The sequence below is a fragment of the Micromys minutus genome (assembly GCF_963924665.1).
Source record: "Micromys minutus genome assembly, chromosome: 26".
Classification (NCBI taxonomy): domain Eukaryota; kingdom Metazoa; phylum Chordata; class Mammalia; order Rodentia; family Muridae; genus Micromys; species Micromys minutus.
In genome coordinates, this window is record NC_137961.1 from 5,616,945 (window position 1) to 5,641,836 (window position 24,892).

The 24,892-nt window shown below is 41.2% G+C and overlaps 1 protein-coding gene across 3 annotated transcripts in view; it reads right to left on the reverse strand.

The window, feature by feature from the left end:
* The window catches only part of CSPP1 (centrosome and spindle pole associated protein 1), a 90,845-nt gene extending 65,972 nt beyond the window's left edge, over window positions 1-24,873 (reverse strand). The window contains exons 1-5 of one of the 3 annotated variants that reach the window (XM_080938804.1): window positions 24,770-24,873; window positions 14,109-14,217; window positions 12,553-12,652; window positions 1,010-1,113; window positions 119-142 (exon numbers count right to left, since the gene is read on the reverse strand). In XM_080938804.1, the coding sequence (XP_080794930.1) occupies window positions 119-142; window positions 1,010-1,113; window positions 12,553-12,652; window positions 14,109-14,207 (327 nt within the window). In that variant the 5' untranslated portion in view covers window positions 14,208-14,217; window positions 24,770-24,873. Of the gene's footprint in view, window positions 1-118; window positions 143-1,009; window positions 1,114-12,552; window positions 12,653-14,108; window positions 14,218-24,769 lie in introns of those variants that run through there. The other 2 variants (XM_080938805.1, XM_080938806.1) reach the window with 2 other exon arrangements.
* Between the last annotated feature and the right edge of the window lie 19 nt (window positions 24,874-24,892).

The following is a 24,892-nucleotide window of genomic DNA, read 5'->3' on the forward strand; positions in this document are numbered from 1 at the left end:
GCAACACAAATGAAGCAGTTCTTCTACTTGATTTGAATCACGTAAGTGCAAATGATTGTAAGCTATTATAGCTTTTTAAAAAACAAACTGAAAGAGAACATTATGCAGGCAACCCTACCTTTCTTTTTGCTTGTGTAATACCCTAAAGTCAAGAAAAACAAACCATTGATAACTGTATTCAGTAAAGTCTGTTCTTTCCAATTACAAGTCATTTAAAAACCATTTGAAACAAGTATTCATAAAGCAATGGAAAAGCCAAGAGTATTGTGGATGACCAGAAACATGATTGCTTAAAATATTTTTATAACCTATAAAGGAAACTATATTGTAAAACTTTTTATGATACACCTATAGTTATTAGATAATTTGATAATTGCAAAGGGATTCTCCTAAATAAAACATTAAATCATAAAGCAAAGCTGTTAGTGCTGTTCAGATCTGAACAGGACATATCCCATAAGGCCCCTGTTGAAGGCTCGCCCTTGCTGCCTGCCATGACATGACTTTTGTTCTGCAGCATGCCCCTGCCACAGGTCCAGCTGACCCCAGACTGCACCTCTAAAATCTTTTCTCAGAGACTTGTCACAGTGATGAAAAACATGACTGAACACAGTAGCTAATGAAACTGTCAACAGAAAATTTATACACTTATCAAAAGAAAAAGTAATTACTATCTACAACCCTTCAGGCCACTTTTTAAATACACTGTGGGGAATTGAGGGTATGCTTCTTTAGACAAAGATAACCTTGCAGGAAACAACCACTGCTTAACAGCAGCTAATCTGCTGTAATATTAAAGTCTACTTCCCTAGTAAAACACCCTCCTGTGCTGGAGGCTAAACCCAGGCCTTGTTACTCCAGGAAGTCTATTACTCCACAACACGTTTTCACATTTTCACCAAGGACTATTTTTCACTAGATGGCCAGTTATCACCCATGATCAATACTCCCACAGTAGGTTTTAGAAATAAATGCAGACAGAACACAACTCAGTAAGAAAGCACGTCACCTGAGTAAGATAGCGTCTATAGTCCTGCCTCAGTTCTTCTTTTAACTTATGTTTCTTCTGTTCATAATCTTCTCCAAGTGGTAAACTTAACCCATAATCAATTCCTAAAAAAGAAAACGACTTAAGTTGCAGATACCTTTTCAAATCAATTTTGGTGAAGTTCTCATAAGGTAAAGTGTCTATAGTAAAGCACATAAGGAATGGAACCGGGTTTCACGTTCTGAATGCTTCAGTGGGCGACACGTTGATGTTCTGGTGACTATTATTCCCACGTGTAGACCCAGGCCATCCTGTTCCTGCGCACAACACTGTCTCTCTTGTGTCTCCTTCAGAGTTTTTATGTCCCCACATTGAAATAACTAGGTTATTGTACACGTAAGGATATGTACAAGTGTATATTATTTTCCCCTGTTTAAATTCTCATTAAGCATCTTGTTTTTTCATCTTTTCATTCGTTTTACTGTTGTTGCTGCTGTTTAGAGACTGGACTGAACCTCATGCAGCCCAACTTGGACTTGAACTTCTGATTCTCCTTTCTCCACCTTCCAAGTGCTAAGATGACCCATTTTAAATGGTGCTGAGGATACTGAAAACGCAGTTATGCATTCTAGGCAAGCGTTCTACCAACTGAACTACAGCACCAGCCCAGCTATCTTATTTCCTAGAAGACAGCGAAATTAAAACAAGAAATTTAATTCATTTGTTTCATTTAATTTTAATTTCTACAAAAGCAAATTTACTTTTCTGTATTTGTTTTTTCAGTCAGCTAAGAATAATAATGTACCATTTTTGGCAATCAAGAATATTCTTACAAATGTTTATTGAGGTCAAGAGTTACTTAAGAAGACAGTCCCAAAAACCTCCTCCATCAATTCTGACTTCATTCAATGGTTAGCTTTTGTATATGACAAAATATACAGAATATAAAATTTGACATTACAAAAACAAAAAAACAGGCATGGCGGAGCATGTCTTTAATTCCAGCATTTGGGAAGTAGAAGCAAACAGGCTTCTGTGAGTTTGAGACCATCCTGGTCTAGAACAGTCAGAGCTACATGGTGAGTCCCTGTATCAAAAACAAAACAAAAGCAAAAAAGTAAAACAAAATTCAGTTTTGTTTTATCGCTTTTCCTTTTTAAGCTGGGGTGTGAGAGCCTGGCTGCAGTAACTCACGCTGTAACAAAGGACTGGTTTGAACCCACCTCTTTCCTCCACCAGGGTTTCTTTACGCTATGCACAATGCTGGCCTGAAACTTGCCGTTTGGAATGTCTTTAACTCCTTTAAGCATACAGCCCAGAGGGACTGCATCCGCACATTCTCAATGCTGTCCAACCATTACTGCTCTCCACTCTCAGACACTCCTCACCATCCCACACAGAAACTGCAAATGGATGTCAACTTTTTTTAAATTTCAATTCTAATAGAGAATTCACAGTTTTAAATTGTATTTTGGGATGATGACAACAGCAATAACTGTTTTAATCAAGTAAACATACTTGACCTGACTTTAATTCCCGGAGCCCACACGGTGGAAGGAGAAAACTGACTCCTCCCACAAGCTGTCCTTTGGCCTCCACACAGGCACCATGGCACATGCACATGCACTAAACAAACAAGCAGACATAGTTTTTAAATCTTCAGGAAAGAAAAGGCTAAGGCTAGAGATGTAGCTCAATTAATCAAGCATTTACCTAGCATACACAAAGCCCTGGGTTTGATCCTTAGCAGTATATTAAAAAAAAAAAAGTGTGATATTACACACCTGTAATCCAGAACTTGGTAGATAAGAGTCAAGAGGATCAGAAATTTAAGATCATCCTTGGCTACAAAGACTTTAAGGCCAGCCTAAGGCACATAAGACCCTGTCCCCCCACCCCAAAGAAAAATAAACAAACATAATGGGTTAATGAGAAAATAAAAATTATCACTTTTATACTCTAAATACAACAGAAAACATAGTTAAATTTATAATCTGTCATGAAAAAACTCATTTTTATTTTATTCCTTACAATTCAAGAAATTAAGGACACATGTATATGTCATTTGCTTTTGTTTTACATCACTAAACTCAGGAAGAAAAGCCAAGGTTATATATGTATAAATGCATGTCTACTGTCTTATAAAACACTAAATGTTACTTTATACTGTAACCACAAACTTGATAAAAATATCTGCCTATTTAATTCCTTGGTGATTAAGATTCTAACAAGCAGGGACATGTTCCTACAAGCTGCACAAAAGGAATCTAAAGCATTCTTTTGTCTTGACTTTATTTATACCATCCTGAAATTCTTCCCTCCCAAAGAAATGTGTTGTTTTTACATACAGAATTTAAACCAAAGAGAGAAATAGTAAGAGGGCTTTCCCATTCTGTGTGCATGCGCGCGCGCACACACACACACACAAATGCACGTGCACACACAAGCTTACACAGATACAGAAGTCAGAAAACAAATCTCAGGAGTCAGTTTCTCTACTGCTACACTGGAGATTCCAGGGACCGAACCCAGGTCACTGGGCCTAAACGCAAGCAACTCTTCTGCCTGCTAAGCCACTCCGCTGAGCTTACTTTTTTGTTGTTAATTTTATTTTTTTAATTAGCAAACAAAATACTGGCTTCATTATGACACCTTCAGAGATGCATTCCATGTCTCTCATCAGTGTTTATACAGCACCAAAACACAGGATCAACAGAAACAAAGACCATGCAGTACTCAACTTTATTACAGCCAACACAGAACCTATACCCATGAAATGTCTGCTAAAGAAATGGACGAATGGACTATGTGTGGAAGCTCACAGGTAATGCCAGGACTCGGGAGATGAAATCAGGAAAACCAGAAGTTCAAGGCCTATCATCTACACAGGACATCCAAGGTCCCTGTCTTAGAAAAGTATCAATATGAAAATAAAAACATAAATAAATGGCTGAGCGACTGAGGAAATGAGACAGGAGAGGCAGGAACGCCGTCCTCTCCGGGCTCTCGCAGGTCACTAGAGAGCAGTAACTAAGAAGCAGAACTTCTGTCCTGAGACACACGGTCACAATGGATGCTCTATGATGTCAAGGGGAGTGACAACAGCACAGACCCCGGTGTCTTCCTATGGACCAGCTTTCCCACGCTACACACAGGCAGCCTGCTGCTGCTCCTGGCAGTCATGCTCGCTGGGTTTCTAACTACAGCTTCTCATTCTACCTGTAGCCTCTGAAGAACTAGAGGGAACAGTTAAAACATGATCATTTATAAAAGTTCAACTTTATTAAAAACATTTCATCTCTACAACCAACCACTGCAAAGCTAAAGCAGACTCTAAGTTTAGGGCCTGTACTAGAAAGAACCGGAGCCCAGTCCGGGCAACGTTATGAGACCCTGTCTCAGAAGTAAAGAAGTGTAAGGATGTAACTCAGTAAGAAAAAGCACTGGCCTAACAGGCATAAAGCCCTGATCATCCCCAGTATGCAAAGTTTCCACTGCTAATTCGAATACTATTTGTAACACTGTCTTAGTAAGCGATCATACAGAATACTTCCTGTATTGTTAGTAAATCTGTTGTAAACTGGGAAGGGTGGTGCACCTCTTTAATTCCACTATTCAAGAGACAGAGGCAGTGGGTCTCTAAGTGTGAGGCCAGCCTGGTCTACATAGCAAGTTGTAAGTCAGAAGAAGCTCTAAAGTGAGACCTAGTCTCAAAGAATAAATAAATTAACATATATACATATATATATATATGAATTTTAGGTTTAGTCAACATAAAAACAAAATACCATTTATTTTGTTATCTAGTACAAAAACCTTATATTGCTAGAAGTGAGCCATAAAAGACAAAGGGCCTGGTGAGCTAAGTTCAATCTCTGGAACTCACAGAAGAAGAGAACCAACTCCAGTAAGTGTCTGCCATCCCACACTCACACTCACACAATAAAGTAAAACTTAAATGATCAAACTGACTGTACAAAACGTAAACAACCATCTCTATAGCCTGAGCTAAGACACAGTGAGGCTCACATGGTTGCTGTTTCTGATGATTCTAGGGGCAAGTAAAGTACTGGTGTCATCTTAAGGTCACTTAGTGATGTCATTTCAAGTGAGCATCAGTGACACTGACAGTTAACATTATGTTTCAGGACCAACAGTCAAGAAGTGAAAATTGTAGGATAAAAATGTCCTAGACCTAAAGCATACAATCATTTTCTTAATTTGCCTAAGAAAGCACTCACAATGAACACTATAGAAAACAAGTTCCTATAAAGCATTTACTTCCTTTCATGATACACTCCCTGAGAAGTGCTCTGTAACAAACAATCAGACAGATTACAGGAAGTCACTGCCAGCCTCGGCACTAGCAGGTGCCTATGAGGACAGGAGCACTGAGCCGACAAAGCCTCAGCTGCACGGACTTACTGCAAAGACCCGCTGGACTCACAACGCAAGACCAGGCGTCAGCATGCCCGTCTGCAGGGTGGTTAACCTAACAGTAAGTATGTCACAACAAACAACTAAACGTGCTGACATCGGTAACCTCTCTTTGTCAGTCTGAATCTTTACACTCCCACCATTTTACCACAACCTAAATTTCAGAGCAATACAAAATTCTTCTGCCACCTCTTTTCTTGTATTTTTTTTTAAATGACAAAACATGTACTTTATCTTTTGGATAATCTTTCCCAACGTTCCATAAAATTATTTTTAAATCTGTTTGTTAAAACCAGTCAGCCATGTTGAAATCAGCCAAACACTGTTGCAGAATACTTGATCACACTGTGAACCCCAGGATTGTGTTATTTACTGAAAACATTTGTTTCTAGTTGTGGTATGGCTCAGCCTTAGCACACACTTTTAATGTCTGGCTGGAATACAGATGCCTTTAGTACACTTGTGTAATCCCAGGAAGCTGAAGTTAGTTTGTAGGAGGAAGCACCATGTTTGAAAGCAATGTCTAACTGAGTGGCAGAGAAAGTGATGAGTCAGAGACAGATCTGGAAGAATGGGATCCACTAGATCTCACAAGGAGAGGAGAGGGAGCTACTTAAGAGAGCAGTGCAGAGGGAGAGAGGAGGAGAGGCAGTTTTACCAGGAATGATTCACAGAGACAAGCTGAAGACAGAACAAGCTAGCACAGGTAAAGACAGAAGGAGCCAGAAGGTAAGAACAGACTGCCGGAGTTCATTAGAGGCCAAGCAGAGCAACTCAGAGAGACCAAGAGAGAGAATCCAGATTCAGTGCATCTGGAGAGGAGTTTGCATTAAAACAGCTAGCCATTCAGAGTTCACGAAGAACAGAAAAGGGTGAGCTATCCAACAATAGTGTCAGAGGATGAAGACATTCGAGGCCTAGATTAGACAGAACAGAGGCTAGAAGCTTCCAGGACTAGGACTAGGTTAGTAAGTGGAGACAATTGCTTCAGGAAAATGAAAGATACACTTACAAAGCCCAGTGAAGCACATCAACGGTCCAGTACTTAGAAGGTGAGGTAAGACAATCACAACAAGGCCATGATCAATACAGTAAGAGCCTCAGAACATTAAAGAAAATAATCAAACCGTGTGGGTTCTATAAGGAATCACTTCACCTTATATGGTATACTGTAGTCTTTTTTGCTTTGCAGTTTTACAAACTGAAACTTCAGACTGTGACTTCAAAGAACAAAATAATAATAATAATAATAATAATAATAATAATAATCTGTTTTGGAACCTGAGGTGGTTAGTGCCTCTAGCCTGGGCTGGGCAGAAGAGAAGGAGCAGAGAATAGGTTCTTGGTCTTGTGTTCTGAGGAAAAGAGAGAAGGGAAAAAGGAAGGAGGTCGCCATAGGATAGCATGGATCACGGGCACAGGGCCAGGAGGGCCAGCCTGATGGAGTAGGAGCGGCCCAGTCAGAACACGGCCAGTGACATCTCAGGGATCACCACCAGGAAGCAGACAAAACAGCACAGAGGACTGATATCTGCCCAGATATCACTGGTGCTCTAAAGCTTGCTGTAAATCTAAAGGTTTCTGTGTCTTTCATCTGGGAACAATATGGTCTGAAGTGGAGTAGAAACCTCTAGTAGATATTTAAACACAACAAGGGGTATAATAACCCCCAAAATAATAACTGTAACTATAATAATAGTGGGAGGGCTCTATGCCAACCTCAGTGAGTCCAAAGACCATATGGATTACATGAGAGCCCACACGACATAAAGCAGGGTAAAGTAGTCCGGTGTGGCGGCTCACAGACGCAGAGGCAGGACTGCTGCACAGACTGACATGGCTAGTCTTTCCTACTGTGGGATTTTCCCTCTATCCCTCTCCCCTGCCAGCTCCTAATAGTAAACAGAACAGAAGGGAGAGATCCCTGAATCTAATCTTTCCTTTTGTTTCTTCTCTGCCCAGGGTTATTAACAAAAGGCAACCAACCACCGTAAATGACCAGTAACCCCCACACTGCTTCTTTGGCCCTAGTATTTATACATCCTCTAAAAGGTCCTCAGAATTCCAAACGTCATACACTCACAGAAAGTATCTGCAGCGAGCAAAACCAGGCTACAGACAGTCTAGAAGCAGCCATACATCCTTACACCTACACATTTTTGTAATATCTGTGTTGGCTTTTTAAAAAAATCTCAGAATTCTCAAAAATGTCACTAGTTTGAAACCATTACAGGCTACCAATGAGTTCTACACTAGCCTGGGCTACAGAGTGAAATACTAGTTCCAAAATCAAAAGAAAATTAAAACTAGTAACTTTTCAGTACATCCAATTTTAAAACTCAAACAGTAAGGATTAAAATGTTTTCTTCCTATAAAAAGGAAAGTCATCGAACTGTGAACTGTAGCAGTGTACGCCTATGACCCCAGAACTTCAGGGGAAGGCACATAGGTCGGATGCTCAAAGGCATTCTTAGACTCTTCAAACTCTAGCTCAAAAGTAATTTTACGTAATTTGAATATTGTTTTGCCTTCTCATTATGTACTTTCCAATAAATTGTGTACAGCTTTTCTCTGATCCAGCTAAATCCATGGCTTTATGCTTACTTTAAGGATCTTTAATTTCAGTAAACCATGAAATTTACCATTTCTTTTGTGTAAATCTTAAATATTTTGCTGTTTGACGGTTTTCTGAACAAGATCATTGACCTGACGTGTCACATCATTACTGAAATAAATTCATTTTTGTACTTTTTGTCTTATAGCACCTAAACTTGACAAATGCATTTATTGTTCTAGCAATGTTTGTGGATTCCTCAAATTTTTCTACACATGCATACAAGAAAAAAAAATAAAACTATCTGCAAATTTAGTTTGACTTATGAGTTATATAAATCACTCCTGATAATTATCAAACTTTAGGAGGCAGTAGTTTCCCCAAAAACGAGCCATGTGGGAAGAAGTGAGAGTAGTCCAGGGACCTCTGAACTTAAACCTGGTATCCAATGTCAGTTAAAACTTCCAAGCCTGCGTCTGCCTCCCAAGGTGTATACCACCATACCTGCCTGGCTCTTCTTTTTGGCTTTGTGAATAGAAGGAAGAGGGGAAAGGAGATGGGGAGGAAGGAAAAGAGGAAAGGGAGGAAGAGAGAGAGACAGAGACAAGAGAGTGTGTGACAGGAACTCTATCAGTGATTTATATCCCCAGACCCTTATGAAGGATTGGTACTCTGTGGTAAATTTGCCTCCCAAACACTGAAGTTTATCTAGTCCAAATCTAGATGGTTTCAGACAGCATTATAATACTACCTTAAATCCATTTATGGGATGTAAAACAGAAGTTACCAATATTATCTAAGTGTATCATCATTACCATATAGAAATCAAGTTTTTAAAACCTTAAAACTTAGTGTTGCTCGGTATTTATTTACACTTTAAGCCATCAATAGTTTTCATTGGTGAAAATGAGTATTTGTGGTTTGTGTATTACTGATTATTACTACTAAATTTAACTATGATGTCACAGACTTTTAAGTTGATCCATCATTTCCAAATTGACCTGTATTAGATGAGAATTTAAGATCACCCCATACAGGTGAGGCACTCTTTGACACAGGCTCTCTTCACTGTACACTACCACTGACAGCAAGCTAGTGTCCAGCAAGCTTCCAAGCCTCCTTCCTATCCCAGCCTCCTATGTCACCCTAGGAGCCCTGACACCAAACATGTGAGCTACCATACCAACTTCACCTGGGCTTTTTGAGTTTCAAATCACGTCCACACTTGCAATGGCAAGTTCTGTACCCATGGAGCCATCTCCCCAGCCCCATATATGGCCTAATTTTAGTAATACAAGTACTCCAGTTTAAAGCTATAAAATAAGTAAAATTTGTGCTGGCTAGTTTTATGTTAAGTTGACACATGCTAAATTCATGTGAAAGGAAGGAACATCAATTTAAAGAAATGCCTCCATAAGATAAGGCTATATAGGCAAGCCTGAGATCATTCTCCTTTTTCTTTTTTTTTTTTTTTAATAATTTATATTTTATCTGTACTGGTGCTTTGCCTGCATGTATGTATGTGTGAGAGTGTCAGATCTTGGAATTACATACAGTTGTGAGCTTGTATGTGGATGCTGGTAATTAAGCCTGGGTTCTCTGGAAGAGCAGTCAGTGTTCTTAAATACTGAGCCATCTCTCCAGTCCCAGAGCATTTTCTTAATTAATGGGGAAGGGCATAGCCCACTGTAAGTGGGTCTACCCCTGGGCTGGTTGTTCTGAGTTCTACAAGACAGGAGGCTGAGCAAGCTAGTAAGCAGCACTCCTCCACAGCCTCTGCATCAGCGCCTGCCTCCATGTTCCCCTCCCTATGTTTGAGTTCCTACCTTGGCTTCCCTCAATGGACTGAATTCAGGACCTGTAAACCAAATAAACCCATTCTTCCCCAGGTAGGTCACTGTGTTTCATAACAGCAATAGTAACCCTAACTAAGACAAAATCGTATAGCAAGCATTCTTTAGTAACAGTCGATGTGCTTCAAAGAGTTATCTTAGTTGAAAATTTTTAAGAGGTCCTACGAAAATTAAACTCTACATTCCAAGAAAACTGACTTTATTATTGGAATGAGAACATTCACTCATTCAAAATATCTTTTCCAACAAACAACTGCCAAACACTGTGCCATCTAGCAGAAATACAATGCACAGCAGAATTGTCAACAGCAATCCAGCTAAAACTACACAAGGAGACAAGAAGCTCTATGAAGGGAATATAGACTAATATATCAGATAATTTCTAGAAACGCTATCAAAAAGCATTCAGAGACATAAAAGGATTATACAAAGGAAACACTAGGGTGTTATCAAAACAATCCTAGTGAATGGAAGCCTGAAGACAAGAGTGTCAGGGGGTTAGAGAAACATGAACTCACTTGACATTAGGAATTCGATTCTATTAAAACCAACTGGACCTCCCTAGAAAAAAGGGAGTGGAGAGTAAGGAAGCAGCTTGCTAAGATGTCAGAACCAGAAAACGTAGAAGCCCGTGATACCCACACAGAAGCATCCAGTAGGAAGTAAAACATTCGTAAGAGAAACTGGGGTACATATAAGATTCAGCAGAAAATGGGATCTGAGTGGATACAGTTATTTGCAGAATTTATGAACAAAAACACAGCCTAGATCAGAGCTCAAGGTCACTCCAGTTCTAGGTCAGACAAAGGAAAGGCTGCTGCACATTAAACTTTAGACTATCATTCACACGTACGGGTCACAGAAGAACTCCCTTGCAGAAGGCATCAGACATGAGGGAGTATTATCATTTATGGCCCAACTACATGTCAACTGTCTCTTCATACATATTCACTGCTCACAGCAACCCTGAAGACAGATGTCTAAACTATAAGGAAGTAACCTTAAAACAAACATGTCACATCACAAAGGCATGGCAACCCAAAGCCAAACTGTACTCCCAGAATTTCAGTAATTTTGCCTAAACTTAATAACTTAGTATCCAAAAAATCTAGTACTAAATTTTTAAATTAGCCTTAGAATTAACTTTAATTCATAGAAGTTTCAAATGAAAAAATAATTTCTTAATTTTTACATCTTTTTTTTTTATTCAAATATTTTGCCTGAATGTATGTCTGTTTATCACATGTGTTCCTGGTCCCTGTGGATGTCAGAAGAGGGCATCAGACTCCCTGAAACAGAAATTATACACAGCATAAGATGCTGTATGGGTGCTGGGAATTGGACCCAAGACCTCTGCGTGAGCAGCCAGTGCCCTTAACTGCTGCACCACCTCTCCAGCTCCCAGTATTATCCAACTTATATAGCTAAAGAAACTAATGAGTTTAAAGATTAAGAAATTATACTGAAAGATAGCATCTCATTTCCCTAAAGTTGCATATTAGCTAATAATTTGCAAGATCAAAATTGAGTTACCTTTCTATGTGATACTGACAGGACAATCATTCTGAGTTACTTCTAATAAAGACGTTCAAAGCCCACTAACTACTGTCTCTCAGCTAGCCCCATTCTTATCCAGTGACATAGTAATAGCAAAGCAGTAACAAAGAATATGCCTGTGATCATGAACGAGTCTCATGAAAACAATGACCGAATCAAAAGGATCCATTATATCTCACTCACTTTTTGTGAAAATGTTTCAGTCACCAGTGAATCACAAATGATACATATTATTGACAATATTATGTGTTTTAAAGTAAAAATATATCAATAAGCTAATATGTACTTTTAAAAAAGGTTTCCAAATACTTCATATTAAGACATATTTTTTAAAATCAGTATGGCTGCAATATTAACTTTATAATTCCAATATGGTCATTGTCAAGAGAATAGTCCTTGGGCTAGGGAATAAATAGCTTAATAGGTAAAAGAGTTTGCCATGTGAGAAAGAGGCCCTGAGTCCAACCCCTAGTATCTATGTACAAAACAGGGCGTGGTGGTACATACTTGGAATCCAAGAAGAAACAAGTGGAACCCAATCTGGAGAATGACCAGCAAGCATGCATAGGCTAACTGGCAAACTCAGTTTGTGGTGAATGACCCTGTCTCAAAAAGTAGACCTCCTCTGAAGAACTATAATCCAAAGATGGCCTGGGGCCACTACATAGATACGGACACCTGAACATGTGCATTCACATACACACAAAAATGATCCCTAACAAAATAACTTTTTATATACTTTAAATTTCCTTGATCTGTCTTAGTAAACAGATTTACCTGTATAAGTATACGCTCTTCACCACGTGGTTCGGGTCCTGAGGCTTGGTGGCAAGCATCTTTACCTGCTGAGCCATCTTACTAGACCCTTCTTTGAATTTAAAACAGGATAGGCTCTCTCACATATACACATACATAAACACTCGAGAACCTTATTTCTAACTTTGGTTACATCACAGTTTCTAATATCATTCCCACCAATCAAAATTAGGCAACATCGATGAAATAGGTAAAGTTCTCTGAGTTAATATGTAAGATTCCAAAATAAAGTTCCAAAAAATCTTTTTAACTAAAAAAAAATTAAACAAACAAACAAAAACACCTTTTTACAATGCCCTGCAAAGAAAGGATATCTTAACATTAGCTCCACACATACAGTACCGTACCTAAGGATCCCTTGGGCTGTTGGCTGTTTGGTGGTATGTTCTCCTTAGCCATAGAGATTAAGATTTTACTGTTTTCAGAGAGTTTCTCTGAAGCCTTTCCCTGGAAAAGACATGATATTTACAAGTCAAAGGGGAGAACTCACAAAATATACAATAACTTATTTGACATACTAAATTAATTTAGAAAAAGTGTACAGCACAGAGATTGAAGGGTAAAGTTTGAGCTATTAACCAAAATTACTTACAGTGTAACATCTGTCCTGAGACCTAACTCATCATCTTAAAAGTGAGTCTCTATTAAGCACACTGGGTCAGACACTAGACACTAAAAGTGAACAAAACTGAGAAGCTTCTGCTATTGAACCAGGGGGCTGGGAATGGTCTTGGAGATACAAAACAAATGTAGTTCTCAGTCATGTAATGCTGTGCTTATATGGAATATTTACATATGCATGAGATGTAAGGAGTGGGGATGAGGAGATGGCTCAGTTAGCAACGAGCCCTCTGTGCAAGTCTGAGGACCTGAGTTTGGACTCCCAACACCCATGGAAAAGCCAGGCCCAGCAGAGACAGACAGATCTCCAAGTTCATCTGCCAGGTAGCACAGAAAATTCTAGAAACTCCACATTGAGGGAAAGGACTCCATCTCAAAGAGAAGGTGGCAGCAATCAAGAAAGACATCCATTGTAGACATCAGGCTTCCTTACACACACACACACACACACACACACACACGCGCACACACGCACGCACGCACGCACGCACGCACGCACGCACGCACGCACGCACGCACGCACTCACGCGCTCTTATAGGGAGGGGCTATAAAGACAAGACAGAGGAAGATCAGCCCATCTTGTTAACTCTCACTGAGCCAGTGAGATGACATCTTAGCATCAGTGCTGTGCTCCCAGAGCCCATGCTACTCCCACAGTACAACTAAATACAATTCTTATGTCAAAATAAAAGCAATTTAAGAAAACTTTCCAGACACTGCTTTTCAGAAATAACTATGATAACATACTTGTTCTATAAAGCAAATAGTACAGAATAAATTGCCCTAGTAAGTTTACTAATATGTATTTAAAGACATTTGTCATTCATTTAATATTATTTTTCACATAAAAATCTGAGGCTTAATATCTGTCTTCTACTCAGCTTATTAAACACATAATGGAGTATTAGAACTCTAACAAAACAATATTGTAAGATATAAAATCCCACCAAAATATACATTCATAATCTCTCACCTAGAGTCAGTCATTCAGAAGCATAACAATGGTGTCCCAATCAAACTCAAGTAAAACAAAGTCCTCATTTTCAATGAAATATGTCCAGTTTGGTCTTTTTTATTGCTGGCTGGGTTTCAGGGCAGGGGACTGGTTTTGTTTGCTTGCTTGTAAGACAGGGTGTCACTATGTAGCTCCGACTAGCCTAGAGTTCTTGCCATATAGATTAAGCTGGCCTCAAACTACAGCAATTCAAAGGTTTCTGCCTCCCATTGCTGGTATTAAACCCACTGTAATGAAACACACTGAAAGACAGTTATTAATCTTGCCTTCATCTCCATGTAAGGTGGATCACTCTCCAATTCCGCTTTGTCTTTGGCCAGTTTCGCTTTTTGCTCTTCAATAAATTCATCCAAGCTATCTGCCATTTTGTAGATTCTGAAAAAAAAAAGAAGAAGTCTTCAGTGAGCACAACTATATTGTAGTAGTTTTAGCTAAATCTTAAGACAAGGTCTTAGTCCACATTTAGTATTTAATCTTAACTATCATATTGTGAACTTCATACTTAAGCATGAAATACCATCTGTCTCTTCCTCTTCAATTTCCCAGAACAGTCTACAATGCAGGTTAAAGTACAGAAAAAGAAATGTGATCAAAGGACTTCACATGTACACACGGAAATGTCACAAAGAAACAATCACTGTACACAGTTATATGATAACTAAAAGGTAGAAACAAGTCAGCAGCTACCACCATAGTCCACAGTCACCAATCCAGAAACAAAAGGAAATAAAAAGCTTAACTCTTTAAATACTTTTATCTAAAAACTTATTTGAAATTAAATGTGAGTCAGGCAATGGTACCGCACCTCTTAATCAGAGGCAGAAGCAGGCAGATCTCTGAGTTCAAGGACAGCCTGATCTACAGTGTTAGTTCCAGGGCAGCTAGGCTTCTCAGAGAAGCCTGTCTCAATAATAAAATAAATAAATAGTTAATATATTAATAAAAATATTTTAACCTTTGATACACTAAAACTGAGAGGCTGAGCTTATCCTAGACAAGGATGTACCAGATAGTAAGGGCACATATGCTCCTTATAACAGGCATAGGGTGACCGTTGCCGGGCAACAGACTTAACGTGGTAATGAGACACTGCTGAAACAGCCAATCCTGATGGAGGCTGGGAGTGGTACTGCTCCCCCAGCACTGGATCCGAGCACTTGGAGGCAGAGGCAAGTAATCTCTGTGAGCTCAACCAGGCACCCTGTTCTACACAGTGGTCCACAAGGGTCCCCCAGTCCCCCAGAACAGCAAAGAACAGAGCCATGAGCAGGAGAGCCCATGGTAACCTAACTCCACTTCTAATGTGATGAGAACAGAAGGTGCAGTACCTGCAGCTGCTTAAAAACTGTATTTTTGTCCTGGGCTTAGCAACTGTTTAAGAGTTTGCCCACAGCTGCCTCCCTTGTGTTTAACTGTAAAAACAAGCCTTGTTCTGAGACACTATGTCTCTGTCCACTCTCCTGACATGTTAAGAACCCACAGGGTCAACAACACACAGGAGTTTTTCCCTCTACAGTTACTCCTCCCCTGAACTAATCTATTGCTATACTTCGGTCTAACTTGGAAGTTCCTCATAAATGGATCATATATAAGCTACACAGAGTAAGATCCTAGACAGTTCAAGATTGATTTCTCTATGTTCTGCAAGCCAAGCACATGGTGTCCTCAGCAACGGAGTGTTACTTACCATCTAGTTGTGGTTGGCAACCAAGAAAAAGGACAATAACTGTGATTTCTGGGAAATCCCCAGAACCTTCATGAGTACACGTCTAGTACTAAGATTTTCAGTTAATAATTTATGTCTCTGGGAGCACAACAGAGGAACATTCAAGGAACCTCCCACCCAAATTCCTTTTTCTAAAAAACTCCATTTTGTAATCAGCTTAGAAGATATTATGCAGACTACTAGGAGAGGGGTGGCCATCAATGGCACTACCCCCCACCAGACCCTGATAGGCAAGATGTACCCACTACAGCCTGACTGTTATGAAGGGATAACCAACCACATTGAACAGAGTGTCAATGCCTAGAAGTGTAGAGCTGGTTGTGGAACTACCTGCTAACTATGCACATTCATACCACACTTTAGTCAGAGACACTTGCTCTGTTGCTACATGTCCACCACTGATCAGTACCAAACACGGCTGTGAGGGTGTGAACCCAAAAAGCACATCGATGTTCACACACCCAGACTCAGGAGCATCATGGAGAAGGGGTGAAAGAATCTAGGAGCTGCAGGAGGGGAAGAACTGCTGTGAAAATGCTGAATTCTGGGTGACACAGCTGTTGCTCTCAAGAACTCACAAAAGCCAAAAGATGTCTGTGTTTCAGTGTTTCATTAATAATTGTTTAAAGGGATTACTTTCTTCCTCAGAACTAGTTTTGTTATTGTTGTTGTTGTTTTAAACAAGGATCTCACTAAGTAGTCCTGACTAGCCTGAAATTCACTACGTAGGTCAGGCTGGCCTTCCACACAAAGATGCCCACCTCTCTCTCCAGGAGGAGTGCTGAGATTAAAGGTACAGCACACCACATCTGACAGAAACCGGAATGTTTCTAGTCTTTAGAAAAAAAAGTGTTTTTCTTCTAAAAATGTATCAAATGCAGTAACAAAATATATGACAAGGAGCAACTAGTCACTAAAGACACAGGCCTGGAGACAGAGCCCTAAAAATACAAATCCCAGCAAGCTGAGTTGAAAGTTTACATATGTTAACATACATTAAGTTGAAACTAGTAAGACATGCTAACAGAAATTTCCACAGATGGTTAAAACTGAAGAATCCAATTTGAACCACATCAAAGATGTTTACTTATGACTTAAGTGTTTCAACAGATACAAATGACAAACACTTACCATCCCAGCTACTCCCTATTCAGGACGGAGGCAGGCAGAGTTTAAAGCATTCAATCTTCAATAACTCCCCCCAAAACAGAAAAACTGTTTTAAGATACAAGGACAAACAGGGAGTAAATGAACACAGCTAGGGCCATCCCACAATGCTTGGCAATGTTCACTTGAATGGAGAACTGAAGCTGGATAAAAATGCCAAGAATTCCCTCCTCCCAGTAACTCTGCACCACTTACAATTCTGAAATTCATTCTAGCTAACAGCAACTACAATAAAGTCAATATTAGTCCATGACCTTTTTCCTAGCAATGAAATGACCAAAGACTATTAGAAGCACTACTGTAGTTCAACAGGTTAGATGAACTGTGCTGGTGTACGGATGCATCACCACACCCATGGCAACCCCTGAGCTGCTTCCTAAGAGGGCGCTGGGAGAGCGTTCTGTGACTGCAAATTAAGCTGGACTTAAGAAAAAGTGTAAGAGAACAGAACTTTGCCATCAGGGCGTGGGGAGAATTCTATGGTTCTTAACTGTAGTATGAGGTTAAAAGGAATCGTAAAGAAGCAATGGTCACTCCAGTCCTATGGATCTGTTTCCGCACGGTGTGGTTGTTCTGTTATGCACATAAACAGGTTTTCAGATGCTGATACTCTATACTTTTTATTATCAACAGGACACAAAGGCATAAACAATAAATAAAACACTTGTAGCTATCATGTTTGCTGCTCTCTGTATTCCTAAGTGTGCAATAATTTACACCAGAACAATTAAACCATAAAACTATGCACACATTATTTAGTGGATAATGGAGGCTGGACTGATGGGCAAGGCCAAGAAACAGAATACATTAAGAATGTTCATAATTTAAGCATTAAATTGCCCCATCCAAAAATCTGCTGGAAAAAAAAAGCTAAATGAGATTCTGCATTGTCTAGACACTCCATAAAATGTACATTTACTCTATAAAATGTACGTTTGCTCCAGTAGCTATGTAGTATTTAGATAAGAAAAAATAAGTTTTCAAGAAAAGTTTCCTCTATTGTGAATTCTGTTTAGCTCTATACTCCATTTTTTTGTTAGGTTGTTTGGTTTTTTGGAGAGTAGTTTCTTGAGTTCTGCATATATTTTGGATATTAGCCCTCTATTGAAGGTGGGGTTTAAGTTTTTTTCCCCCAATTTTTTGGTTGCCAATTTGTCCCAATGACTGTATCCTTTTCCTTACAGAAACTTTTCAACTTCATGAGGTCCCATTTATCAATTTTTAATCTTAGAGCCTGAGCCACTGGAGTTCTGCTTAGAAAATTTCCCCCTCCCAGTACCTCCTCCCCTAGTGCCAATGAGTGTAGTTTCTCTTCTATTAGATATAGTGTATCTAGTTTTATGCTGAGATCCTTGGGCTTGTGCTTTGTGCAAGGTGACAAATATGGATCTATTTTCATTTTGCTACATACAGACTACCAGTTAGACCAGCACCGTTTATTAAAAATGCTTTCTTTTTTCCACTGTATATTTTTGGCTTCTTTGCCAAAGATCAAGTGTCCATAAGTGTGTGGACTTATTCCTAGGTCTTCAGTTCTATTCCATTCATTGACCTGCCTGTCTCTGTACCAATATCATGTGGTTTTTATCACTGTTGCTCTCTGGAATATAGCTTGAGGTCAGGGTTGGTGATCCCCCCAGAAGGTCTTTTATTGATAAGAACTGTTTTCCCTAACCTGGATTTTTTTGTTTTTCCATATGAAATTAAGAATTGCTCTTTCCATGTCTGTGAAGGATGGCTGAGAAGCACTTAAAAAAATGTTCAAAGTCCTTAGTCATCAAGGAAACGCAAATCAAAATACGCCTGAAATTCCACCTCACCCCAGTCAGAATGGCTAAGATCAAAAACTCAAGTCACAGCACATGTTGGTGAGGATGTAGAAAAAGAGAACACTCCTCCATTGCTGGTGGGACAGCAAACTGGTAAACCACTCCCACTCTGGAAATCAATCTGGAGGTTCCTCAAAAAATTAGAAATAGATCTACCTGAAGACCCACTCTTGGGCATATAACCAAAAGATGTCCCATCATGCCACAGGGGCACGTATGTGCTCCGGTATATTCATAGCTGCCTTACCTGTGAAAGTCAGAAGCTGGAAGCAACCCAGTTGTCCCACAATGTAAGAGTGGATACAGAAAATGTAGCTCATTTACACAATGGAATTCTATTTAGCTATTAAGAATGAGGACATCATGAGTTTTGCAGGCAAGTGGATGGACTAGAAAATACCATCCTGAGAGAAGTAACTCAGACCCAAAAGAATATGCATAGTATGTACTCACTAATAAGTGGATATTAGCCAAAAATGTACAAAATACCCAGAATACAATCCACAGAATTCAGGAAGGTTAACAAGCAGAAGGACCCAAGTGAGGATGCTTCAATCTCACAATCAATCACAGGACACAGAGGGAGTGAGGGTAGGAGAGGGGAAAAGGGGGAACATGGTATGAGGGTGGGGAGAAAAGCCCTGAGGGCCAGCAGAATGAATGGAAATATGCAAGTGGGGCATGAGAGGTTGGGGGGACCCTCTAGAACATTCCAGAGACCTGGGAGGTGAGAGACTCTCAGGACTCAAAGGGAGGGTCCTTAGATGAAATGTCCTACAGTGGGGAGAGGGAACTGTAGAGCCCACCTCCAGCAGAAAGACAGGGCATCAAGTGGAGAGATGAGGTTGCCATCCCACCATCAAAAACTCTGACCCAGAATTGTCCCTGTCTAAAAGAACTATAGAGACAAAAATGGAGAAGAGACTGAGGGAAAGTTGATCCAGTTACAAGACCGACTTGAGATCCATCTCAAGGGGAGACCCCATGGCCTGACACTATTACTGATGCTATGGTGTGTTACAGACAAGAGCCTAGCATGGCTGTCCTCTGAGAGGCCCAACAAGCAGCTGACTGAGAGAAAAGCAGATACTGACACCCAACCATTGAACTGAAGTTGGGAACCTCTGTGGTTGAATTAGGGAAAGGCTAGAAGAAGCTGAGCAGACCCCATTGGAAGACCAGCAGTCTCAACTAACCTGAACCCTGGAGATCTCTCAGACACTGAGCCACCAACCAGGCATGACACATATCTACAGCAGAGGATTGCCTGGTCTGGCCTCAGTGGGAGAAGGCTAACCCTCTAGAGACTTGAGGCCCTAGGGAATGGGGAGGCTGGTGGGGACAAGGGGACATCCTCTTCGATACATGGGGGAGGAGGAGAGGAACAATGGCTGGACTGTAAAATAGTAAAAGTAATTAAATAAGTAAATAAAAGTTTCACCAGAAGATCTGGACTATCTGGACAGGAAACCCAGTGTCTTCCATTTACTGACTCTGGTTAATATAAGATGTGTTCTTTAATCTACACCTAGAAGTCTCCATTTATAAAATATAAATACTACTTACTACAGAGTTATAAAGAAAATAGTGTATCACATATGTAATAAAGAATCTGATACTAAACCAGTATTTTATTAACTATCACTGTATTATCATAGTCTTTGTATACTCACTTTTTATAAAGCATCCAGGTTGGAAGTACACCTCAGAAACAGCATGTACTTAGCATGCATAAGATTCTGAATCAGTTTCCAAAATAAAAAATAAACCACCCTAACCTCCCCAACAAAAAATAGTAAAAGAAAAAAAAATGAGAGAAAGAGGGGAAAAGGAGGAAGTAAGAGAGGAATGGAAGAAAAGCCTCTAGATTTAAAATACAGAGAGATTTGAATCATTACTGATACATGGTTGTCACAGTCCAACTCGACACTAGGGGAAACATTCTCTCCATCCTTTCCTCTCCCACATACTCTCCCCAGTATGGAAGCATGGGAAACTCCCCTTGTAAACCAGGGTTTATTCTAGACTGCACAGGATGCTAGATTTGTGGGGAGAGTAGATAAAATCACGCATGATCCTTACGCTAACATTTAGATCATATCCCTGCCATAATGACAGTCTAGTCAGTTTAGGATTTGGAGAGCTAATATGACGTAGTGTTTAAGGATTCAGTAAAGATACCAACAATTAAAATGTCTAGAACTTTCATCAAATACATAGTGAGTTCCGGGTCAGCTTGAGCATATTGTATGGCACTGTCTCAAAAACAGCAATATTAGTATCTCTGTTGACACTGGGACTGGGGAAGCTATACGTGTTTATTGGGTCGGGGCTGTAGCTTAGTAGCTCACTGCTAATCCAAATCCCAAACACCTGGTGGGGGGGTAGATTTTGTTTGATATGTGGCTCATTCTTATAATCCCAGGACTTGGGAGGGTGAGGCATCAGAGGTAGTTTAGACTACACATGGAGACCCTATCTCACAAATATACCCCCAAAATATTAAAACTATACAAGGCAGCTGCCTGCAGAAAATGACTCTAATAAAAAAATTAAAAATTAAAAATAAAAAAAGGACTAGAGACAGACTCTGGAAGAAATAAGATGTAAACAGGGAGCAAGGGCAGGCACAGAAAACAGAGAGGAAGACTAAGCTTCTCATTAATCCACCTAGAACAGTCTTCTTCTCCTTAGCAGAAGACTTTTACGTGAGACTTGACTATGGGTACATCCAAATTCCGACAAATCCCTCTGAAGTTCGCTAAGGAAGCACATGCTATGTTGCTGAGGGAAGAGCATGAGGTTGGAGAATGGGATACAACATCGGGAGCAAACAAACAAACGAAAGCATTTAGGACCTGAGCACCTATCCTCAACATAGCAGCAGCAGGCACACGTGGGGCAGCCTTGGCTATGCAGAATAGCTCACATCAGCAACAGCTGGCACATGTGGGGTAGCCTTGGCTATGCAGAATTGCTCACATCAGCAACAGCTGGCACATGTGGGGTAGCCTTGGCTATGCAGAATAGCTCACATCAGCAACAGCTGGCACATGTGGGGTAGCCTTGGCTATGCAGAATTGCTCAAACGCTTCTGTCTCTCAAGAGGCACATCACAGTACATTCAGAATGATGTTTAAACGATCGCTGTGTGCTCGGTCGCTGATGCCTCAGGCACTAAAGGCTAGGCTCATACCCAAAAAATAATAAAATTTGCTTAAGTCTGTAATAGTTAAGCAGTGCTTTTCTGAAAACCACATTTTTTAAAAGGTGTCCTGAAAGCATCTTTTCCTATTTGCCTTATCTAAACCTATCTGTTCCCCTCCCAGACTGCTCTAGAGCAGGAGATCCAAAAGATCCTCTATGGAAGCATGTCAGTAAATACTTCACACTAGAAAGTTCACAAAAGAACAAAAAACAAAAAAAGTGTCTCCCTACTTCCCTCAGGGCTCTTTTTTGGTTATCAACATGGCAAGCCATTCTTCCACATAAAACATAGCTTCTTAGAATGGCTGACTTTCTATAGGCCTTTTTTTTTTTTCTTTTCTTTTTCTTTTTGCCCTGGAGACAGGGTCTCACTATGTAGCTCTGGCCGGCCCAGAACTCAGAGATTTGCTTACTTCTGCCTCTACCCAGCTACAAAATTGTGTTAATTGCTTTTAGGACCTTACACTGTACAAACTGTTTAAAAACTAGGTCTTACCAAAATTTCTACCTTATCATCTTAATCCTATTATCTTCAGAGCCAGCTGTATCTCAGAAAATGAGTCCTACTGCTAACATTTAATGAAAACTTAATTAGGGGTCTGGGGAGGAAAAATGGCTCAAAATGTAAAGACACTTGCAGCCAGGCCTGATGTTTGACAGCCAGGATTCTATGGTAGGAGAGAGAACTATACACACATACATATACATCATGCATGCATACATACACACACACAGTACGTATTTCTTTCAAGCCAGAAAACTCCATACAAAGATACTAAAATCAAGGAGGGGGGGGGGAAGAAAGGGGGGAGAGAGAGAAAAGGTTCAATCTCATCAAGCAACCACAGTGAGAATTAACAGATTTCATATGGAAATGGAGATGAAGTTTAACTTGCAAAGTGTGAAACATTAACCACCCCCCAGGTGCAAGCACTCTGCCAGGCTGAGCAGCCTCTGAAGTCTCCAGAGAGGCGGCCCTGGCAAATGCCTCCGAAAGTGTCGACGCGTTGTCAAGCAACCGGCGGGCCCCGAGGCCGCCCCGGAGTCTGCGGCGCGAGTGCAGGGAGGACACCGCCTCCAGCCCCGAGACCCGCCCCTGGGACCAAGCCAGGCCCCCGCCTCGCGACCCGCGCCTCACAACCTGCCACCTGCACCTCCTACCCCGCCCCCACGACACCCCGGAGCTTCCCAGCTCCGCCTGGCAGGCTCCAACCCCCGCCGGGCCCCAGCGCCCGGGCGCCGACTCTCCGCGCAGCCTTCCACGCCCGCCGCCCACGGACTTACTCCCGGCCAAGAGCCGCGCTCCCCGCGGACTGCACTAGAGGCTCCGCCGACCCCCGCGCGGACCAGAAAACCGGTCGCCCGCTCAGGGCCCCGCCTCCCAGGCCCCGCCCCCTCCGCCAACGGCCAGGCGCGGCCCCGCCCCCGGGGGACGCGCGACCGAGGGCGCCCCCTGCAGGCCCGGATGCCACACGGTGCCCCCGCGACTGTTTTCCGGGATTCCTGTAATGTGGCCACTCGCAGGCTAAATCTATGCCCCGCCGTCCAAGCCCGGGACTGTCTCCAGTCACGCAGTGTGCCTGTCAGCTCTGTCCTGGGCTTTCATCACCATTTCAACAAGTGCGTTCCGAGTGGCTGGGTACTGTTACTGTTAGGGTTCTGGAAAAGCTTCTCAGAACTAAAGATACTCTAATTTACTCTAATGTCCCTAGTGTGCCCGAACTGATACTGTAAGGTTCTGTTTTATTTTGGGTTTCCTTCTTTTTGACACAGGGTCTCAAACAGGGGAGAAAGCGGGGTTTCCAGCTCTTGAGTCTCCATTCTCCACCTCCCAAGAACTGGAATTACAAGACTGTAGCAATGTCCTTGTTTGTTTTGTCCTTGCTGTTTTGTTTGCGGTCTCCTGTAGCCCAGGGTAACCTTAAATCGCTATGGGGGGGGGGGGGGGGGCTTTCCTTTAACTCATCCTCCGTGCCCCAACTTCCCAACTGCTGGGTTTAAGGCAGGTGTCATCACGCTCCAATTTTTCCGTTTCTGAATACAATTTCAAAACCAACGATTGTAGTGAAGAGTTAACAAGCTTTTTTTTTTTAGCTAACTTGTCTGCTAAGCACCTCCACATTAGGAGAGGATACAGCCGGGCAGGGTTGGTGCATGCCTTTTAATCCCAGCATTCAAGAGGCAGAAGCAGGCCGATCTCTTGAGTTTGAAGCCATTCTGGTCTACATAGCGAGTTTCAAAACAACAAAACCCGTGGGGTTGGGGGGTGTGGGGAGGGGAGGATACAACACAAAGCTCACTGGGGAAAACAAAACGTCCCTGTGAAGCAGCTACGGGGCCTTCGAGATCCTGTGGAAGGAGCAGTTACTACCAACGAGTTAATGGAAGGCATCTCCGAGCTGTGCTTTTTAAATACTGTGTACTCTAAAGCAGAAAGGTAAAGAAGTGGATTTCAAGCAATGCTTAACGACCAATAAATTACTAAGCCAAGGAAAAGGTTCTAATTGAATGAAAAGCTGGGTAGGGGGAGCTAAAAGAAGGTGATGAAGACTGTAAGAATTGCTACGAAAACAAATTAAATATATTAGAAATAAAACAAAACACAAATGTCATGCATGCCTTCAACTTACAGTCTAGTGGACATATGGGGATGAGAATGACAGGGGAGAAAACCTAAAACCACGACTGAAACAAATTCCACATTAACTGCTGGAAAGAACAGACGGCCGAGATTAATTCTGCACTGAGACAAACCTTTTTTTAAAAAGTAGCGCCTAAGGCATTCACAGCTCCTAACACTTGTATAAATGTTACCCTATAAACTCCTCCAAAAGTTAACCTTAGCAACCGGCGAGCGTCGCTTGCCACCTCGCAACAGTAGCGAGCACACAAAAGCGAAACGCCGACCACAAACCCGGGAGGCTTGATCCTCCGCGACTTATAGTTAAAAGACTGTCACGTGATCCTCCCCCTCCAAAACCAATCCGGAGATACTTACACCTCTGTTTCTCTGGAGACATTTAGTACTCCAGACAATTTATTTCGTCTGAAGCACCTACACTCACATAGGCACAGCCCCCCAGACCCCCGTTTCCTCCTCCGGCCAACATGGCGGAGGCGG